At 51.2% G+C, this 20,261-nt stretch overlaps 8 protein-coding genes across 8 annotated transcripts; 5 read left to right on the top strand and 3 right to left on the bottom strand.

The window, feature by feature from the left end:
• Positions 1-74: 74 nt before the first annotated feature.
• J4E86_001504 (uncharacterized protein) lies at positions 75-1,095 on the top strand (the record flags this gene model as incomplete). The annotated part of the gene is made up of 3 exons (XM_051442071.1): positions 75-129; positions 177-462; positions 555-1,095. The coding sequence occupies 3 exons, from the start codon at positions 75-77 to the stop codon at positions 1,093-1,095; spliced, it is 882 nt and encodes a 293-aa protein (XP_051308242.1).
• A 1,191-nt stretch (positions 1,096-2,286) lies between these two features.
• Positions 2,287-3,868, bottom strand: J4E86_001503 (uncharacterized protein; the record flags this gene model as incomplete). Its single annotated transcript, XM_051442070.1, has 2 exons — positions 2,287-3,474; positions 3,518-3,868. 2 exons carry the CDS (start codon positions 3,866-3,868, stop codon positions 2,287-2,289), a joined length of 1,539 nt encoding a protein of 512 aa, XP_051308241.1.
• A 268-nt stretch (positions 3,869-4,136) lies between these two features.
• On the top strand, positions 4,137-6,083 carry J4E86_001502 (uncharacterized protein; the record flags this gene model as incomplete). The annotated part of the gene is made up of 2 exons (XM_051442069.1): positions 4,137-4,205; positions 4,254-6,083. The coding sequence occupies 2 exons, from the start codon at positions 4,137-4,139 to the stop codon at positions 6,081-6,083; spliced, it is 1,899 nt and encodes a 632-aa protein (XP_051308240.1).
• A 662-nt stretch (positions 6,084-6,745) lies between these two features.
• On the top strand, positions 6,746-8,290 carry J4E86_001501 (uncharacterized protein; the record flags this gene model as incomplete). The annotated part of the gene is made up of 3 exons (XM_051442068.1): positions 6,746-6,931; positions 6,993-7,739; positions 7,793-8,290. The coding sequence occupies 3 exons, from the start codon at positions 6,746-6,748 to the stop codon at positions 8,288-8,290; spliced, it is 1,431 nt and encodes a 476-aa protein (XP_051308239.1).
• Positions 8,291-9,213: 923 nt separating this feature from the next.
• J4E86_001500 (uncharacterized protein) lies at positions 9,214-10,323 on the bottom strand (the record flags this gene model as incomplete). Its single annotated transcript, XM_051442067.1, has 1 exon — positions 9,214-10,323. The coding sequence occupies one exon, from the start codon at positions 10,321-10,323 to the stop codon at positions 9,214-9,216; it is 1,110 nt and encodes a 369-aa protein (XP_051308238.1).
• A 2,298-nt stretch (positions 10,324-12,621) lies between these two features.
• Positions 12,622-13,545, bottom strand: J4E86_001499 (uncharacterized protein; the record flags this gene model as incomplete). The annotated part of the gene is made up of 2 exons (XM_051442066.1): positions 12,622-12,785; positions 12,852-13,545. 2 exons carry the CDS (start codon positions 13,543-13,545, stop codon positions 12,622-12,624), a joined length of 858 nt encoding a protein of 285 aa, XP_051308237.1.
• A 1,597-nt stretch (positions 13,546-15,142) lies between these two features.
• Positions 15,143-15,838, top strand: J4E86_001498 (uncharacterized protein; the record flags this gene model as incomplete). The annotated part of the gene is made up of 2 exons (XM_051442065.1): positions 15,143-15,758; positions 15,813-15,838. 2 exons carry the CDS (start codon positions 15,143-15,145, stop codon positions 15,836-15,838), a joined length of 642 nt encoding a protein of 213 aa, XP_051308236.1.
• A 2,974-nt stretch (positions 15,839-18,812) lies between these two features.
• J4E86_001497 (uncharacterized protein) lies at positions 18,813-19,140 on the top strand (the record flags this gene model as incomplete). The annotated part of the gene is made up of 2 exons (XM_051442064.1): positions 18,813-18,960; positions 19,019-19,140. The coding sequence occupies 2 exons, from the start codon at positions 18,813-18,815 to the stop codon at positions 19,138-19,140; spliced, it is 270 nt and encodes an 89-aa protein (XP_051308235.1).
• Positions 19,141-20,261: the final 1,121 nt, after the last annotated feature.

Below are 20,261 nucleotides of genomic sequence, written 5' to 3'. Positions count from 1 at the left end.
CGGGAAGGTTATGACGTCGGGATAACACTAGTGGGTTGTATATATAGTCGCGAATATAGAAACAGACCTCGGGAATGTCGCATGAGATGATGTTGATGGTACGCGTGCGATTCCTGGAAGTTAAGGAACGTATTTTCAATCCATCGAGTTGGTGTCGCAAGCAACAGTATATATAGTCAAGTATGAGGTGGTGATCCGATTCCTACGCTACCCTGGTCAAACGAGAACACTATGGATCGATGCAATCTGCCTCAATCAGAGTGACAGTGACGAGTTGAACAAGCAGGTGCCGCGAATGCACGATATATACAGATTGGCTTGGACGAGCACGCTGTGGTTGGGGACAGAAGACGCCAGCAGCACCCTAGCGCTGCGCAAATTCCGCTATCTGGGCAATCAGATCGTCGCCGAAGCGGACACTGGTCTGCTCTTTAGCGCTCCCGGCGCGGAAGAGAAGGAATGGTACGACCCTGACTTCAAGTTGCCTTACACACCCGAGACATGGGATAGCATACAGACTCTGCTCCAGCGTCCATGGTTCCAAGGGTCTACAGTCCTACGAACGAGCCGATGAGGAAGGCGTATGCCCTCACACTCAACTGCAGCATTACGAAAGAGCGCGAGCCAGATTGGATACTCAGTTCGACGAAGGCTTGGGTCGACCAGGACTTCGGGGATCAGGCACTGTTTGGTCAAGGCGTGACTGAGTTGCCGAGCTCCGCAATCAGAAGTGATGTCTTGGACGCCCTTCAATGTTGCGCCGATCGCCTCTTCTTCCGTACCAAACAAGGATCCATAGGCCTTGCACTGTCAAATACCCGGGTCGGCGACATCATCGCGATCATGCTCGGCTGCTCTACACCTCTGGCGTTGCGACCGAGTCCCCGCGGTCCTGACCACTACACCGTTGTTGGTGAATGCTACGTACACAGGGCACAAGATGGCAACATGCTCCTCGGCTCGCTACCCTCCCCGTGGGTAGGCATGGCAGCCTGGGCCGAAGGCGATCGCCGCGTTCTGAGGTTTCTGAACACCGACACTCAGGAAGTGAGCATTGAAGACCCGCGATTGGCTGGCGAATATCTTGAGGGTTAGGAGAGGACGGCCAAGTTGGTGGATGGTGATGACCCTACAAACTACGACTTCTTCCGGAACAAGGAAACGGGTGAGCTGATCAATTACGACCCGCGGCTTGAACCAGAGAAGCTGGAGAAGAGGGGTGTGAAGCTGGAGTGGTTTTATCAGTATGACTTAAAGGCGGGGAATCTTCTCAAAACGGCCTACTATTGTAACATGGTTTGAGAAATACAATGTGCTGGTTATAGACACAACCACGAATATCCATCATCTCGGTAACTACATCGAGTGTCGTACGCCTCATTTGAGAAGGCATACACAGACTTACCGCCTACAACGACGTGCCGGTTCATCTTCCTTGGTCTGGAACGCGGTGATTACCTCTGACGTCAAAGCTATCGCAATCATACCGTATACCAAAGTACCATCTCAATGACCGGTTTGACCCAGAACCAGACCGCAGTCCGAGTCAAAGGCACACTCTACTCGTTCTGATTACCTCCGAACTGTATTCACGTCGTCATTATGGGCTACGCAGGAAAAGTAGATTTTGGCGTCAATCGCTAGTGCGGAGTTATGGCGACATTAGGGTGTCAGTGGAAGATGAAGGGTTTTTCGTAGTACATTGCCGCATACGCGGTGATAAGTCCCTAAACTAAAGACAGTACAGAAAGCAATGTATTCTTGAAATCTGCACATTGGGAGTGACCTTGTGTGTACAGGCGTTGATGTAGATAGCAAGACACATGTTCTACACCGTGATCTGGGCAGGAAAAGTGATATTAGCGTCAATGCTTGCGGGCAGTCATGGCGACATCGAAATGTCAATGGAGGATAAAGGAGTTTTCGTGGTACATTGCTGCATACGCGGTGTCAAATCCTTGTGCCAAGGACAGTACATAAAGCAATGTATTTTTGAACTCCGAACATCGGAAGTGACTTTGTGTGTACATGCGTCGATGTAGATGGGAAGATACATGTTCTGTCATCCTCTGGTGATGTGATGAATGCACATAGCCCTCAGACTGCATTCAGTATGATGAGAATGCGTTTCCAAACTTGTATCTACACCCGTTCTGAGGGTCATTCCAGCTGACCGTCACATCAGTAAATCATATACCCTATGGAAGAAAGGCATTTCACCAGCAAGGCAACGTGTGAGTACAAGTACATATACAAGTTAGTTTGTTACATACTATACACCCCATCCTACACAGTCGCGCTCTTGAAAGCATCCCGCGGTATCGACATGGCAATACCACTCTTCAGTGCCGGGCTATCAAACGAGCTCTTCAGCCCATCCTTCTCTTCCAGATACTCGCCCTCCCTCAGATTCAGCGTATCCATAATTCTTCCAACCTCATTCTGCTTCTCAACCTCGTACTCCTCGGCAGAAAGCATCAACGTCTCGCCGCGCGCCTTGTTGATCTCCAGAGGCTCGTGTTCGATGGCTGCGGGCCACTTGCCGGCTGCGTAGAGGGCGTCTTGAATGTCGGCCCACCTCACGCTCACACCTTCCAGTGTGTAGGGCTTGACGGACGGTGTCTTGAGAGCTTTGGGCAGGACGGAGCGGGCGATGTAGTGGTCGCGAGATCCAGCCTGGGCTTTTGCTTCGAAAGCCTGCTCGAGGGTGGTGATCTCTGCGCTATGACCCGCGAGGATTTCGCGATCAAGCTCAAGGTCTGCCTCGGAACGTGTAGGATCGGGGTTGTCGAGCGCCTCCTGCAGGGCGCGGGCCTGGACTTTCAGTTCATACAACTTCGTCTCAGCACCGAGCTCGTTGGCGGGCGCCGCTCTCTTGGTGAGATCTTCTTGTAGGTTCTTGAACTGTTCCGCTTTTCGCAGAGCGTACTGCAGCTTCCCCAGGCGGGTCTCGAGGCTCTCCTTGGCAGCCTTTATGCTCTTCTGATCGGCCTCGTTCTGGTGGTGCTTCATCTTCAGCTTATGGTCCATGGACCGTATTTGGCCCTGCAGCCACTTGACGTTATCCGTGGGCTTCGCCTTGGCCAGCCCCGCATTCGCCAGGGCGTCAATCTGCTCCCAGCGCTTGTCGAGGAAAGTCGATACTTTCTTCTCCTGCTCTGCCTGCTCTTCCGCCGTCTTGGCTCCATGCGCCTCTTGTATCCGCAGCACTTCCGCCAAGTCCGCGCTGGTGTTGGCGCGCTGGTCCATGATCTTCTTGACCCTCGTCTTCTTGTCCATGCGCTTGAACTCGGGGTTCGTCTTGTCCCAGGCGGTCTCGTGCAGTCTGCGGAATTCACGTAGCTTGCGGAAGGCATTCTGGCCTTGGCTGGGGGTGGGGAAGGTGAGGACGCAGTGGGGTACCCATTCGTCTGGACGCAGGGCGGGCGGCTTCGAGTGCTTGCCAATGAAGGGAAGTTGTTCGAGGTGGTGATTCTACAACATTAGCAAGGATCAAGCAATTGGTATGTTTTCATACATCCAATAGTTCCTGCAGCGAGTAGATGATTTGATTCGACTTGGTGTTGCGGAAAATGTAGATGATCTCGCCGTGCTTGGCAGTGCCTTCCGGGTCCACCACGTCACGAAGAGTGTAGGGCTTGACCGGTGAGATTACATGCTGAGCGGTCGCTTGTCGTCTCGCCTTTTCGTTTACGACGGTCTGGAGGCGGAGGTGCTGCGGATTTGACTGCCTTTCAACATATGCGGCTATTTGCTTTTGCATATGCGCAACATGCTGAGGGGTGACGCGGCTGGCGGCGGTGGGACTGGCGAGAGATATGGGCTGTAGTGGCGGCTTGTACCGCAGCCGGGCAAGAGATCGAGGCATGGCGGCGAGGTGGTGATGCTAATGGCCGCCACGATGGTGGTGGATGAAAGTTGCGAGTCTCAAAAAGCACGGGCCAGGCCGCGGAGGTCCGCTTGATCCAATACGACAGCTGGGAACTCCAAACACGCGTTCACCCAGCAAGCTTTACTATGCGCTGCGTCATTGCGATTGCCGGGGCGATTGATCTGACTTATAGCAATGCCTCAATGATACGTTTCTTTGGAATATTCCGCTCCCGCCCCTGCCTACCCACCAGATCAGCGACGTAATGGCCGGCGAGTCCCAGGCAGCCGAGCCCAAGTCTCCACCACGTGAGCGCCCGTGGCTGCTTGCATATGTATGCGCGTCGAGGATACAAGGGTTATAGTCGCTGATAGTCTGCCAGAATCGCAAGCTCAGACACCTCCAAGGCATCACCATCCGCAACCTCACGCTCAGCTTATCTCCCCCAAAGTCGCGCGGGCGGACCATCGACGATGAAGCTATACCGAGTACGCTCAAGTCGCCCACCAAGGCGCTGGCTCAGAGAGAGAGCAGGGGCCTGGCGCATTCGCGATCTTCGAGCGACCTCACCTCTCCTGAGGACACGCGGCGCAGCAATGGCGGCTTGCGCGAACCTGCCCCGAACACGGCGACCAGACCCGGATATGGAAGGGGACTGCGACGGCGCTCAACTATGGAATGGACCAATGCAACTCCGCTGTTCCGTCAGAAGAAGCTGGAAGACATTACCGCAGGGCGCATGGCGGATACCTTCTTCAGCCTGCATGTCGAGGACCAGGACGACCCGGTATACATCTCCGAGGTCGCGGAGAAGGCGATGAATCCAAACTTCAAGTTTTTCGATCTCGGACCCTGTGGTCCCGGTGTCACGCGACTAGACAAGCTCACTGTGAGGGTGTGGGCGAAGAGCGAGACGATGCAGGATTGGCAATATCTCATGGACTACACAGTGCAGTTCAGGTCGCTGCAATTCATCGGCAGAACGCTTGGAAGTTTCAGGCATCCCCTCCCGCAGAACTGCATACTATTCCATATGACGGACGGAATCTACACCAGCTTTACGGATCTGCCGGTAGAGGAGCGAATGCGCCCTGAACTTCTCGCACCGCCGAAGAACAACCCAGACGGGAAGGCGCTTACGTCGTCGTCCTATGATGCGCTCATGCGGCTATCGACCCTAGATGACTGCATTCAGGATGCGCTGACGACGCGAGACCGAATCGCCGACGAGATTGAGGGCATACTTGCGGCGAACAAGGAGGATATCTGCACGGTCGAGGCAGTCCCTGAGACCGAGGAAAGTCTGCGCACCGTCCAGGCTGCGGTGACTGCTGAGAAGCGAAGGGTGGTGGCTGCGAGGAGGAGGCGGGACGAGCTGCAAGCCAACATCAAATATCGACGAGAGAAGATGCAGGCCGGACGAGAACTGCAAACACAAGCCGAGTCTGCGTTATCTGAAGAGAGAGCAAAGTGCACCGAGAGTAAGGAACTCATAGAGAAAGCTGCTGAGGATATCACTGGCCAACGGCGAAGGGTCTGCGAGGATCTCCTCAGGATATTCCCCATCGAGCCTGTTCAGGGCAAAGCGCTTGCCTTCACGATACGAGGTCTGCTCTTACCCAACTCCAACTTCGACGAAGTAAATCCAGACGTCACCTCCGCAGCACTAGGCTACGTCGCGCAAGTCGTCAACTCACTATCGCTCTATCTCTCTGTCATACTACCGTATCCAATTACACCACACGGCTCGACATCGACTATTGACGATCCACTCGCCGTTACGCAGGCCAATCAGAACCCTCAACGCACTTACCCCCTCTACATGAAGAATGTTGTCAGGTATCGCTTTGAGTACGGCGTCTTCCTCCTCAACAAGAACATCGAAATTCTTTCCAACTCTCTCGGCCTGCGCCCCGTCGACATCCGCCACACACTACCAAATCTGAAGTACCTACTTTACGTCGCAACCGCTGGAAAGGGCGAGCTTCCAGCGCGGAAGGCGGGCGGCATCAAAGGCTTGTTGCGGCAGGATGGTGTTCTTTCTAGAAAAGGAAGCATGGACAGCACAGTGACAGCAAGCAGCGTTGGCACACCCACGACTGAATTGAAGAAGAATCTTGAGATTGCGGGGAAGAGATTGGAGATAAAAGCAAATGGTGCGCCGACTCAGATACATGGTCATGCAGGGAGCAGACTAAGACCTGCAGCATAGCGACATAGCGGCATAAGCGGAAATGTATGTTCATCGGTATGACAGGTCTGGTCTAACTGGTTTGGTGAGTGAGTGCAGCCATGTAGATGTAGACACCAATAGTCAGTAATATGAGCTTCGAGAGCACCGTTGCTTTTGGTCCGGGTTGCTGCCCGTCCTATGACCCCGTAGTCGATTGCTAGTTCCATGCACCTGTTACGCACGCTCCTGTTGTCTTTCTGTCGGACCGCGGAAGAGACCCGGGCCGCACCTCCATCAGGGTCCAAAAAGCATTTCGCATCATCATTCACGTCGCATCGCGTTCTCCAGCATTTCTAAACAGTAGTTTAAGCGAGTACGCCGCTGACATAAGTCGTACCCCTGGCATTCGCTCACAGCAGATCGACGCGCTACGGAAAGCCAAGCGCTCCACTCCACCGGTCGGAAATTGCTTGGGACGTCGAGCCAGCGAGACCTGACTTGCGGCGAGCCTCGGGAAAGCCAGAGAAAGGAGAAGCAACGCATCCGCTTTTATATCTCAGCCGCTTTATATCTTCTGCTGCAGGCTCTTCTTCGGAGCTTCTTCTACGTCGTCTGGGAGGTGTTTTGTTTATCCTTAACAACAGACAAGGTATTGCGACTACCGACCCGTCTTCCGCGTTCCGCTTCTCCTCAACCTCACAATGACGGAACCGTTTCCTCCCCTCAACGGCGCACTGCCACACAATACTGCAACAAACGGCGCAGCCAGGCGGAGAAGAAAGTCTAGTGCGCTTGGTTCCGATGTACCTGGCGATGTCGACGTCCCAGCGTTGGCTACACACCGCACGAGCACCCCGCCGCTGAACAGTCCGACGAGCATGGACTCGGTGAGTGCTTTTTCGACCCTCATCCAGGGTATGCAGGGCACGCGCTGACAAGATCCTATAGAAACCAGAGAAATCCGCCCGCCGCTCCAAACGACGAACAACACGCCGCTACCTCTCCAAATTCAAGCGCCAATGCATCCGCCATACCTGGCTGCTCCCGCTCATCCTCGGCCTCACAATCGTGTTCCTCTACCTCATCTACCCGTACGAGTCAAATCCGCTGTCCGCCTGCCTCTTTCTGTCCTACCCGCTCGCACGCGACGACCCGCTCATCCCCGCCCACGTCCGCGCAGACCCCAATGGCCCAGTTCACTACGGCAAAGGCGGGCGCGACTTTGCTTTCGTCGGCTTCTACATCATCGTGCTGAGCTTCACGCGCGAGTTCTGCATGCAGCGACTCATTCGCCCGATTGCGATCAAGCTTGGGATCAAGAACAGGGATAAACAGAGCAGGTTCATGGAGCAGGCGTACACGGCGCTGTATTTTGCGCTGTACGGGCCGTTTGGTATCTGGATCATGAGTCGCACGCCGGTGTGGTACTTCAATCCTATTGGGATGTATGAGGGTTTCCCACATCGCACACACGAGGCGGTTGTCAAGGCGTACTATCTGCTCCAAGCGAGTTACTGGGCGCAGCAGGCGATTGTGCTGTTGCTTATGCTGGAGAAGCCGAGGAAGGACTTTAAGGAGTTGGTTGCGCATCATGTTATTACTGTCAGCTTGATTTGGTTGAGCTACAGGTTTCATTTTACGTACATGGGGATTGCGGTGTACATTACTCACGATGTGTCGGATTTCTTCTTGGCTGTAAGTTCGCCTTTCCCCTCAACATCAAGATTGGTTTGCTGACTTGACTTTAGACATCCAAATGCCTAAACTACATCGACTCCCCCATCGTCGGCCCCTACTTCTTCGTCTTCATGGTCATCTGGGGCTACACACGCCACTACATCAACCTCAAGATCATCTACTCCATCCTCACTACCTTCAAGACCGTTGGTCCGTTTGAGCTGAATTGGGAAACGCAACAATACAAGTGCTGGATCAGTCAATACATTACCTTCGCTCTGCTGGCGTCACTGCAGGCCGTCAACCTCTTCTGGTGGTTCTTCATCTGCAGGATCGCATACCGTTTTGTCGTATACAAGGATGCGGATGATGACCGTAGCGAGTACGCGCCGACAGATGAGGAGACGGAGGAGAAGGAAAAGTTGATCAAGGAGGATCTGGAGGTTGAGAAGGATTTGGAGAGGATTGAGGAGGCGCCGAGTACGCCGGCGAATGGCGTGCCGGGGATGAGCAGTGGAAGTGATAGTATTGGGTCGAGGGTTAAGCAACGGAAGGGTGGGAAGTCATAATGAGGGACGAGAGGGTGTTGATGAAATGACATGGGTGATAATGGGTCAGGGTAGGAATTGGGTTTTAGTGGTGGGACTGTTGCGCGCTGGACAGGTATTCGACTGCCTAAGCATTGGGCGGAGTCTGTGTATAGGTATTCTTTCTCTGATGTTCGTGGGAGAAAGTGGCTAATGAGTATGTCAGATATTAATCCATTACATGGTCATAATGTTGCTTGAACTCGTTGGTCTAGAGTTGCATGAGGTGTTCACTGTCGCGACTTCCTCCCCAGTGCGCCTCTGCTTCCCTTAGTGACGTCTGCCGGAGCGAAGAACCTGAGTCGCATCCTCGCACAGCGACCCTCGGAAGTCATCTATCGGCGTTGCCGCATTCGTATCTTCCATAGATTATCAGGGTCGTTTGCTGACATTGGGCCGTCGCGATGGCGATGGCGATTGCTGTACTGCTCTCCTGTCGATGACGTTTGCAGGCGTGCGCGAAATTTGAGCGGCTTCTTCGCACAGCGCACCCTCGAAAACCACCTTTCGCCATTAACACATTCGGATTAGCGACGGAATATGGGTGTTATTTGCTGACACCGCCCATGTCTGAGGAGAATCGCTGTGTGGTGGTCCGCATGTGGGCTAGCGCGTCTGGGGAGTCAACTTCGTTCCACGGAGGGCTCAGTTGGTGTATCCAGTCGCCACCCCAGCTTTTGCACCGATGGTATCGCTCTGGCGGAGGCCCCTAATCGATGCGTGAAATTGCGCTGCAGTGAGGCACCTACTATGGTTTGTTGCAAACAGCCCTTCTTGACCTCCCACTTCTAAAAGGCCCACATTCTGGGGAGAATATTGCGAAATCGCTGTCAACGGTTATCGACTTAAACGATACATCTGCTGTTATTGGCCTCTTCATGTACTATTGAATAGAGTGTACTAAGCTACAGGTTTGACTTAGACAAGATCTTATCGAGTACCTGCCTTAGCTTTTTCTCACAGTCGTTGGGCTGTTCAACAGACCTCCAAGCGACGAATCTATCAGGCCGAACCAAAACACACCCGGTCTCTCCCACTCCACTCTTCCGATGCCAGTCGCGGCGGATATCAGTATATTCTAAGCCATGCCCGATGCCATAGCTGACCACTGCAATGCCCGTGGCTTTACCAATGTTTTCCGCCGCAACCCTCCAAGCTTGCCCACCAACTCCAACCAGCAAGCAAAAGGAGCCTTTCCCAGCGAGATCAAGTGTTGATTCCAATGTATGGCGCGACGCACCATCGAGCCAGACATGAGGTAGTCGACTGCCGGGATATGTGCTGATCTGAGCCTCCACGATGGGGTCGCCCTCCAAGGTAGGCCTGGGGCTGTCCTCGTCGTCCAAGTATACAGCATCCGAGATATACCACTGATTGTAGGCCATTCCGAGGCTTTCTAACTCCTGCCTCTTTTGCTCTAAAGCCTCTTGGAGCCGCGCTCGACGAGCTGAGCCTGCAGCGGTCGCCTGCGTCAACTCTTCCAGCTGCTTAACTCCTTCTTCGGGCGAAGCGGTCATTCCCAGCGCCTCCCATATTTGGGAATTGGCGCGTATTTGGTTGTTGGACTCGCGCACGAGCTTTGCGCCGACCGGTTGCCGCTCCGTGCTATACGACTCCAAGAGATCGGGGCCAGCTAAGCCCTTTGCGACATACGCAACTTTCCATGCTAGGTTGTACGCATCTTGAATGCAAGTGTTGCTCCCCAAGCCAAATGTGGGAGGGTGACGGTGAGCTGCGTCACCCAACAGGAAGACGTTCTTTTCGCTGTTTGAGTATTCGTTTGCAACAGCTTCGCGGACGGTCCAAGGGTCAATCTGCAGGACCTTGACATCGATGTTCTCGTCTCCGACAAGCTCTCGGAAACAATCAACAAGCTCAGGGCTCTCTGTAGTAAGTCCTTCGAATGGATTCGTGCCGCCAGGTCCAAAAGCAACCATGACCCATTCGTTCCATGGCCGAACCATGCGCAGGTGAGCAACGACTCCAGGGAAGGTCTTGCGGTCGGGCTTGATCATCCAATGGAGGCCGGCGTACTGCTTCTCCTTCAAGAGATGACCGAGTTCTGCGCGAATTAGAACATTGCAAGCCTTGGGGCCCCCTGGAGTGATCGAGAAGTTGAAATTGAAGGAACGAGCTATCTGGCTTCGACCCCCATCTGCCCCGAAAAGATATTTGGTGCGGATGTTGAAGTGCTGGTTTGTTATGTGATCTTGAACAGCACAGAGGTATCCTATACCAAGATCGTCACTGATACGCTCTACCTTTGTAAGTTCTGTCGAGAAGCGATGTTTGAAGTTGTGATGAGAGGCATAGCGGAGGAGAAGTGGTTCGATGTGGCGTTGAGTCAAGTCAACGTATTCGCATGGAGTCGTTTCCTTTACTCGACCCTGTTTATAGCAGCGATTAGTCGACAAGCCCCCTTCCAACTAGTCGGTATTGTGTTAAGCTTACCGCACTGACTGGAAGCTCCTGCCATGCCAGGACTCTCCCGTACTCTTTTTCTCCAATCAAGTTTCGGGAAAATCGCATGGATAGAGGAGTAGAGCCACGAATTGCCAGTCGCAACCCTTCATCCTCAAGATCGATGTCGCGGAGACATTCTAGATGAATAAGTCATGTTTCGGCATATGGAACACCTCTAGGGCTATCTTACCGAAAGCAAAAGGATTGAATCCGTGAGCTCTTGGTGTAAAAGCAGTAGAAGAATCTTTCGATATCAGGAGCCCGCTTAGCCCTACCATCTGTGGGTCAGTAGTCATCCGATAACCTTAAGATTAGAGATATTTAATACCATTTTGGCCTAAGAAAGATGCCAAAGCTGCTCCAGCCGGCCCAGCTCCGATGATCAAGATATCTGTTTGGACTTGAGACCCCATGCCGACTAATTGGATGAAAGGGGGTGCGGGTTTAAAAAGGATTGAGAATAAACAATTGTACTTTAGTCAGAGGACAAGTGTCCTAGGCGATGCTTGAAGCTATACGCTTGAGCAGCAATGCAATATATGTATAGTGTTGTCTCAAATTCTGATTACACTTTAGTTTACTGTGAACTGTTAAACCTAAACATTGCCTCACTTCTCGCGTCTTCGGGCCTTCGGCGTGCCGAGCTCGCCTGGTTCCAACTGAGCGTGTATTCAACCGCACAGGTGAGCTAAGCGTCAAATAAAGTGACACAAGGAATCAATCTTTCGCTGGTGGTACTGCTCTTACAGTCCATCGACTCTCGCTCTCGCTCTCGCTCTCACTCCTGCGACTAAAGGCTTGGTAAAATGCTAGCTCGTTGTATTCTCACACTTGTCCGGCCTTGGCTGGGCGCTTGTTTGATCCATCTCAACCTATCGGCCTTCTCGCGTCTTCGAGATGTCCGAGCACCCCGAACTGACAGTTGACTTACTCCGCACTTCACAAGAGCATCTGACTGCTAGTCCCACGCGCTTGCTCACGTGTTCCACCACTTATCCGCCAGCCCCACCAAAATTAACGTGACTCTCTACACAACGATAACAACGCTACGACAACGACGTCCCCTATCGCCTTAATCGCCATAGTAGCTAGCGCAAATCTACATTTATTTTCAAAAACAATAGAAGATTACGCGTCTACAAGGTGGCGAAACTGTGTAACACTCCTCCCTGTATTCTCTAAGAACGCATCGATGGGAGCCTACCACAAGCGACTGCTAACGCTCGGAAACAGAAGCTGTCTATTATTGAGGAGCAGTCTCTCGTACAGTAGATCTTAGACCTCGATTAACGTGTTCTATCAGTAAGCTGCGCAAACACCGCGGAACGCCCGCGAGATGGAGGCGCAATCTATGCTAATTCGAAATCGCATGTAAAACCATCAAGGGTCACCACTAATTTCATTGAATGAGCAGGTTGATCGGCTAAGTAAAGGCGCTCAGCAGATCGCTCATGATATGGTGTTAGTGCAAGAGGAAATGGGCCGCCTTCGAGACGCTGTTGACACGCTTACAAGGCGCAAGACTCGCAAAAGGGGGTACGTACGCGCAGAGGGGATTTAAAAGTTGGTGAAGTATCTGCCTTGATTGCTAAAAAGGACGGTGGTAGGCGTGAGGGCGGCGAGACGCTTGCGAAGAGGGTGCGTGTTAAGAGGCGCTACGGCCGTTGCAGCGAGGTTGGGCACAACTCCCGCACCTGTAGGGTAGAAATAGAGGATGCAAATAACAGAGACATTTCTAAATAATCCTGTAGTATTGTGCTACGTTGCTACGCGTGCGCTGCGATGGTATTGTGGTGGCCGCTCGCTTATGAATCACGTTGTACAATGTGATCCATATGATCCAATCGCATCTAAGGCCATCCCAGGAGACCAAGCGTAAGGTCCTGCGAGGACTGGAGCTGCTTCTTTTTCGCCTTCAACTCGTCCACGTCCCAGTTTGACCAGACAAATTTGCCACTCAAAAATTCTGCCTCTGGACTGACAATCCAGACTGCGAAGGAAGCTGGTAGTTCGACTACATTGCATGTTAGCACAGTTTCCGCTCAATTATACAAATACAGTAGACGATCGGACAACTTACTGTCATCAAATTGGAAATCCATACCACCCTCGGAGCTTTTCTGGTACATGTCTGTCTTGATAACCCCCGGGTGAATATTATGAACCCGGACCTGCGGGTTCTCGAAAGCAAAATATTCCATCAACCTAGCGGCTGCCAATTTGCTTACTGCATACCCACTGTTTGCAGGCATGGGCTCAATGTGACAACCACCAGTTGAGACATGTACGAATGTCGGTTTCTCGGCGGCGTAGTTGAGGAAAGCTTTGGCAAGGTTAAGAGTTCCTTTGACATTGATTGTCATCCCCTTGAACCATTCCTCAGGATCTGCTTGCGCGATAGGCTTCGTGTCGGGTAAGTAACCTGCGTTACCAATGACTATGTGGATCTTGCCCAAGGCTTTCGAGGCGCTCTCAAATGCTTTGTTGACCGCGTTGGCATCGGCAATATCAGCAGTTTCGGCATGGACTGTCACGCCTGCATGGGCTCCCTCTATCTCTTGCTTGGTCTTCTCGAGGCTGGCAACAGTCCGTCCAACAATAGCGATCTTCATACATCCAGAAGTCGCAAATGCATGGGCTATGCGGGGTCCAATACCAGAACCACCACCTGTGATGAGAACAACCTTTCCTGCCGTGGAGAGATCAGGGCGAGAAGGGTCGATACTGGGATAGGTGGCTGTGTGGAATCTCTTCGTGTAGGGTGGGAAGGCCATTGTTATTGAATATGCTTTGCGTCGTAATGTGATTTAGGAACGAGTAGAACGGTCTGTCTAAGATTAAGAGAAGTCTAAAGGGTACTTAAGAAGTGCATGGATATGTATGAACGGCTAGGCGGGAGTCGGCTCTACATGTGACCGGAGCTAACTAACCTTATCTCCGGAGCTTCGAGCATAGATGTGGTAGCTTCTAATCGCCGTTCAATCGCCGTGCTACGAGAGCCAAAGAAGAAAATTCTGCTTAATTACCAGCAGATACTGCTAAGGGACCCAAGTCTTAGCCCAGGTCAGCCAATTCACATGTCATAGTCAAGCGCTAGACCTTAGAAAGGGGAAAATAAAGAATGCACGGCAAGAACATACTTACAAAGAAGGCAGTGACAGCAGAGAGACGGGTTAAAACACCAGAAATCAAAGTGATAATTCCAGCCAGAGAGAGTGAAAATCTCCCAAGAGCATGATGGACTAGACAGAGTGTAGAGTAAGGCCTCGGCTTGCATAACGGCGATGCTTCAATTGTGGATTAGGTATGTCATGATGTTACTGCAATCGTTCTTTTGGGAACTGGCGGATTACTATACTGTGCGAATATCGTTCTCGCTCTCGCGAACACCGTTCTCGCTCTCGTAAGTTCGCTTACGGGTAGCGTCGCGTCTAGTGGGTTGCGGCGTCATCTTCTGCATTCCTCATTGGCCACTTTTGAACACTATCATAGCGTGAATCATTACCGAAAAGTGAGTTGTAAATCTCAAAGAACGCCGATCTGGCTCTATTGTATGCTGAGAAAGCACCTTTTCCTTAGTGCCTGTCGGCTTCGTGAGTTTGAGATTGTGATCATAATATGAAGAGCCCTTTGCAAGTCGCGGATAAGCATGGTTCGAAAAGGCTTATGAAACCATGTAGCCCGCCTTTGATAGGTAGAAGAATAAGCTGCTCTGCTTTTTTTGAACGCTCTTACGCTTCTTGCATGAACATATCGCGAGATGTGTAACGTCAGATGTGATCTTGGCAGTGTTGGTTAGCTCATTCAAGTGATCGGCTTGCCCGCGCGGTACGTAATGAGGAAGTTATTACGTTGGTCGTGCACTTTAATCCCGAGCGGCCTTAAGGTGCCCTAAATTCCGAGAAGAAATTAGGATATGATCTTGCATAGATATTCGTCTGCGGGCTATGTCCTACTGTGGAACTCATTCCGGATCACCAATATATATATATTTATAATCCGCTCTTCCTCAAGATAACAAAGCTACGATTATCTTCTCTCTACCTTTCAATAACTATGCTATCGCGAAAGTTGGCTGTTCTGCTTTTGGGAGGAGCATTGGCAACGTGTCTACCAACAGACCGGTGTGGAACCCAATTAAACTTCGACGTCACGCTTGTTGATATCATCCCAACCATTCCTACTTTCGAAAACCTCGCTGTCCGAAAGAATGGCGAAGTCCTTGTCACGTCTGTTGTCTCTCCCTGGCTACACCAAATCTCGCCAAACGCTAGCTATCTGCCTATACCTATCGCCAGAATACCCACATTCACAGGTATATTAGGTATTACCGAGCTACAGAGGGATTTGTTTTACGTCATCTCCTCCAACATGACTGGGACTACCTGTTCGAACTCTATCTGGGAGATTGACCTGCGCAACGTCACCATTGCACCTTCTGGCGAGATCTCTCAGCCAGCCCAGATTTCTCTTATCCAGGAGTTATGTACAGCACGACAACTCAACGGCCTGACTGGCTTGTCTACGAATGATACCTCCAACCTGTTGATTTCCGACTCGGCGAACGGTGCTGTATACAAACTAAACGTCAAGACCGGAGATTACAAGATCGTTCTGGAAGAGCCAGAGTTTGATCCTTTGCCTAAAGGTCTACATGTCGGAATAAATGGCATTCACGTTCACGGCGATGCTCTATATTTTTCCAGCTTGGATCAAGGGCTCTTTGCTAGAGTTCCAATATCCCTTGCAACTGGCTTTGCTACTGGCGCGGTTGAGATTCTTGCGACGAACATCACCAATGGAGACGATTTCGCCATCTCACCTCAGGGCACGCGTGCTTGGATAGCTACAAACGGCCCTAACGAAATTGTCGAGGTCGACATTGCAAACAAAACTCAGCGTATCGCGGCCAATACTCCTTTCCTTGGATCCGCATCATCGATAGCGCTTGGCTATTGGCAGTCAAAGGAGGTTCTATACGTGACTGGTGGATTAGCTGTTGGGATATCTACTAGTAAAACTCGAGGCCATCTCGCTGCAGCTAGATGGAATTGGCATGAGGTTTGAAACCACTCTTAACATAAGCAGAAATTAGGGCTTGTTTTGCCCTTTGTTTAGGGCTTACTAGGTAGAGCTTAGCTGCACAAGTGTATTACAGGTCTTTGATCGACTGTGTAGAATGTGTTTGGTAATAGAAGTAACTATTACTTTAGAACTCTGCTTGTGAAGGTCGTTCTTAGATAAATTATCTATCTACTTACCTACCTACCTCTAATCAACTACCTGGAATTCTACTAGAGCTCTAGAATGTAGGCGGAAGCGAGCAGAAGCGATAAAAAATAGAGGGTAGAACTTTATTACAGAATTCTAGCACTTAGAGTTAGTTATCTAATATAAGATAAGATATCTAAACAAGATGTTTTATATAGAATCACCTCGCGCAAAAGATCACATCATGCTGGAGTTTGAAGATCTGTCCTCACTCGCAAGCATCGATTTCTTCACCGTTATGGATCTCGTACTCGACGTCTGGAAGGAAGTCGCGACACAGGCTGTCGATCCAAGAAACTGGCCAGGCTACATACACCTCCTCATGGACACCTTCAAAGCGAATCCCGCGCATGTCCATATGCCGTGGCAATTTCTGCAAAGGAAGCATGTCGAATGTGGTATCGTGTATTTGAAGAAGGTCAGAGAGCATGTAGATGTTTGGGACCAGACGTACCCAGGTCGGCGGAAAGGCTTGCTAGAGGAAAGGGGATTGGTATTACTGCGCGATGCGATTGTCAAGGTTTGCGGTGACGTAAAGGTGGGGGACTTCTTGTGGTAGGATATTTGAGGCTTGGGTGTGGTGATCATAGCGAGTGGTCCCAAGATTCGGTCATAGTGTCACATGTTGAATACATCGATCTACCAATATTTTCCATCTGAGTATACGTGCCCTCGCAAACGTCTTACTTAATCGTTCAGCTCTATGTAGTACCTAGATCTCTTTCGACCAGAAGATTGCAAAGATGGGCTACATGGCGTCAAAGATTCGATATTCTGGAGCCGTGCGAACGAGGTGGTTCGCGCTATGGACCAGTTTTACCAAGCCTACAAAAGTAGTTCAGAAAAGCTCTACCACGACGAAATTGCTGCTCTCACATGGAGACTCAGAAGGGAGTTGATCGCGTTCACATCCGACAAGACGTTTGACCTATGCTCGCAATCTCCCTGGGTGATGGGGAGTTACATGTCCGCAATATCGGATTTCACGCTCTTCGTAGGCCTTCAAACCCTCCACGAGCAGGCACTATTTGGTGCGACGATGCATCTCTACAATACGTTACGACAGATTGGCGGTTGTCCCGAGATTCCGATCCTTGATCATCTCCGCAGGCTGTTCAGGGATGTCGTATTCACAGGAAAGCAGTATCCAAGGAAGAACTTTTGCAACATCTTTGAGCTGATCTGTGGAGCGAAGATCTTCAAGCAAACGATACACCGCACACATTGCTTACCACTGCCCCAAGGAAAAACCCCGCCATGCTAATTGCGCAAAGCAGCGGATCTCCATGGGTACGATGGGCAGTTCGGCATGTGACAGCTTCATCGCCCTCTACACGCCCAGTCCAGAACTTTGGGTCAAACTCACAGGCGATCCTAAGATGGCTCGAAGAATTGATAAGGGCCTAGGCTTAGACGACATTTTTCTTAGCTTCCCGCCATCGGAGCTTATTTGTCGTGCACAGGACGTAATCCAGCCTGAGTACGAAGGCGACTTCCCAATAGCTCGGGTGAACTGCTTTGCAGTCTTAGATCTTTGTACAAAGATAATGCTCGAGATTGCTGCTCGCTTCAAAGAAGTCGGATATGCCATGTGGCTGCCGCAGCTCCATCGTATTCACGAAATGGTTCAAGTGATTGAAGCGCTGAAGGTTAGTATCCTTTCGGCGATAGCATGTGTCCGCCTTACAATGTACGATGTCATTAGTAGGGAACCTGCCGATGGTAAGCAGTGGGATGATAACCTGATAGACCCTCAATGGCAATGATGTGGGACATCATCATGAAGGCATGCGAAGGGAAGGTTGAAGACTTCTTATGGAAGAATGTATGAGCAGAAACTTGTCGTGTCTTCCTGATGGTAACGAGAGAAGTCGATGATGGACACTGTGTGTGCGCACAGTGTGATTTGACGGCTGTCGCTCGGTATCGTGTGTGGAAGTTAGTTTGTAGAACTGAATGAGTAAATTCCGATGAACTCGTTGTTAGTGACGAACTAGGGTTTACGGCCTTCGTATGTATTACAGCGGAAGGTGATGACTGCACCGCAAGGACGAAACTGTTGGAGTGCATGGGAATAAGACAGCGTAAGCTAGAATTGTTCTTGGAATGTTGTTGAGGCTGGGGGTGGCGAAGGCAGGTTAATTCTCGGTAGATTCGTCTAGAAGGCCGGGGATGCGCCGCAGTGCCGATCTCATCAGCAGGGTCTTTTGCGGCTTGATGCGAAGTAGAGCCGAGCGGAACTCGGAGAGCCTCAACCTCAGTCGCATTCAATCGCAATACATTGAATGCATCGTCTTTGAGACTTGCTACCAGGAGTTCAGCCCTCGTGATGCAAGGGCCATGCCTTCCTCAAAAAGTGACAGCTACCCCAGACTCTCGCGTTGCTATTTCCGCACCCGACCCACTCACGTGCTGGCGGCCAAGCCTATCTCGACCTGGCACATCCCTGCACGGATCGCTCACCGCCCCTAAATTTTCTGCTCGCGCCATCTCCGGCCTCGCCTCCTTTCCCTTCAGCCCTGTCAACACCGTCCCCAGGCCCACTTTCTTTATATAAACCGTGTTCCGTGTCTGTGTCCTCTTTCTTCCCCGCATTCACTCGAAACCACGCACGTTCACTTTCTCCATATTCAAGAGGGTTTATTACGACGATTACAATCGTTTGCTTATACGTGTCATTACAAAGATTACTCACGTCGCCACTTGTCGCTACATAAACTGCTGTTTCGACTCGATAATACATCCTCAAACCTCAAACTACATCAACAACATGTTCGCACGCATCGCCACCCGCGTCCCCATAACCGCTGCCTTCGCCGGCAAGCGCATCGCACCAGCCACCATCCGCGCCAACTCCTCCAGCTCAACTAGCAGCGCAGCACGCGTCATGGAGATGGCTGCGCAGGCCGAGCGTCCAAGTACGTCATGAAAAGGAAGCATCCAAAATGAAGTAACCTGTACTAACGTGTGTTTCAGCTGGCGCCGAAGCCGCCGTCCCCGTCATGTGGGCCGCCTGCGGTGTCCTGACCTACGCCGCGTGGAACCGCATGAGCGAGCGCAGCGCGGGCGAGAACGTTGAGAAGCTTCTCATCGTTTAGGCGATGACGATTACGAATTACACACTTCTGCGATACCCCCGACATCTTCTTCCTCTTCTTCGTCGACGAGCGATCGGTCCGGCGATGACGGTCATTACCTATACATGCGAGTGCTCTTTGGCATAGACGTATAGACCGCGTGTAACATAGCATGGCATCTTGCGGTTGCTTGTTTGGCTTGCGGCATATAGATCGTGTTTTCTTATTTTTTGGTTCGGTTGGATACTGGGACGGTATGCATATGTGCATATGTCTGGTTTGACTTTGGGGCTGCGGCCAAGGACTTGGATAATGGTCGACGGCGTTCGACTTTGCGCATCAATGCAACATGGGCTCCAGGGCTCTTTCTTCACATCAGTTTCTGCATGGTGATTTTTCGAATCCCGCATGTCTTCACCTCACAGTGCGAGTTCCACCACACGCAAGCATGACGTTCTGGAATCTTTCTTTTGAACATTGTCCCGTGAGGCAGGCGTACCGCCCTTGTCTGCACCGCAGCAAAGTCGCAGGTGCATAAGACGGCCGAAGAACTCATTCTAGAAATCGAGAGGGGACAGCAAACTTCATTAACTTTTTGATTGCTGTTTTTGGAATCGTGTAAAGAGGAGAAACGTAGTTTCCATCTCTTCGTGCTACTAGAAATATGTAGAGCAACGGAATTGCATTGGTCTTGCACTGCGCTGTCACGGCGGAGAACTCGCGAAAACATGCAAAACTGATTAAAGAGTTTTGGATGCCGAGAGAAGGCCAGCAGCCCCATGAATGTCTGCCCTGACATCTTGAAGTTTTCGCAAAGGGAGGATAGAAGTGGAGAGATCTTCTGTGCTTTGGCATGAGAACATATAGCGCTTCAGCACCGACTACTTTCATGGTCCTGGGCTTTACGCTTTTCTTTTGGTTTTACAATGCACGACGGCAGCGACCAACGCGCAAGAACATATAAGATGGTCAATAGATCTGAAAGCCGAGAGAGCACCGCTTACTCCATCGAAAACTGGAGTGAAAGTTTTGGTATATTTTTGAGGAGGTCAGAAGTAAGGGATCACGCTCTACACGTCGAGTGACAATTATCGTGCTCTTAGGCACGAGCCAACGCCACATTATCGCGAAAGCCTGGCTTT

The sequence above is a fragment of the Alternaria arbusti genome, assembly GCF_024043155.1.
Source record: "Alternaria arbusti strain BMP 1465 chromosome Unknown scaffold_1, whole genome shotgun sequence".
Lineage (NCBI taxonomy): Eukaryota > Fungi > Ascomycota > Dothideomycetes > Pleosporales > Pleosporaceae > Alternaria > Alternaria arbusti.
Note: the sequence above shows the minus strand (reverse complement) of the source record. Positions and strands in the feature narration are given on the sequence as shown.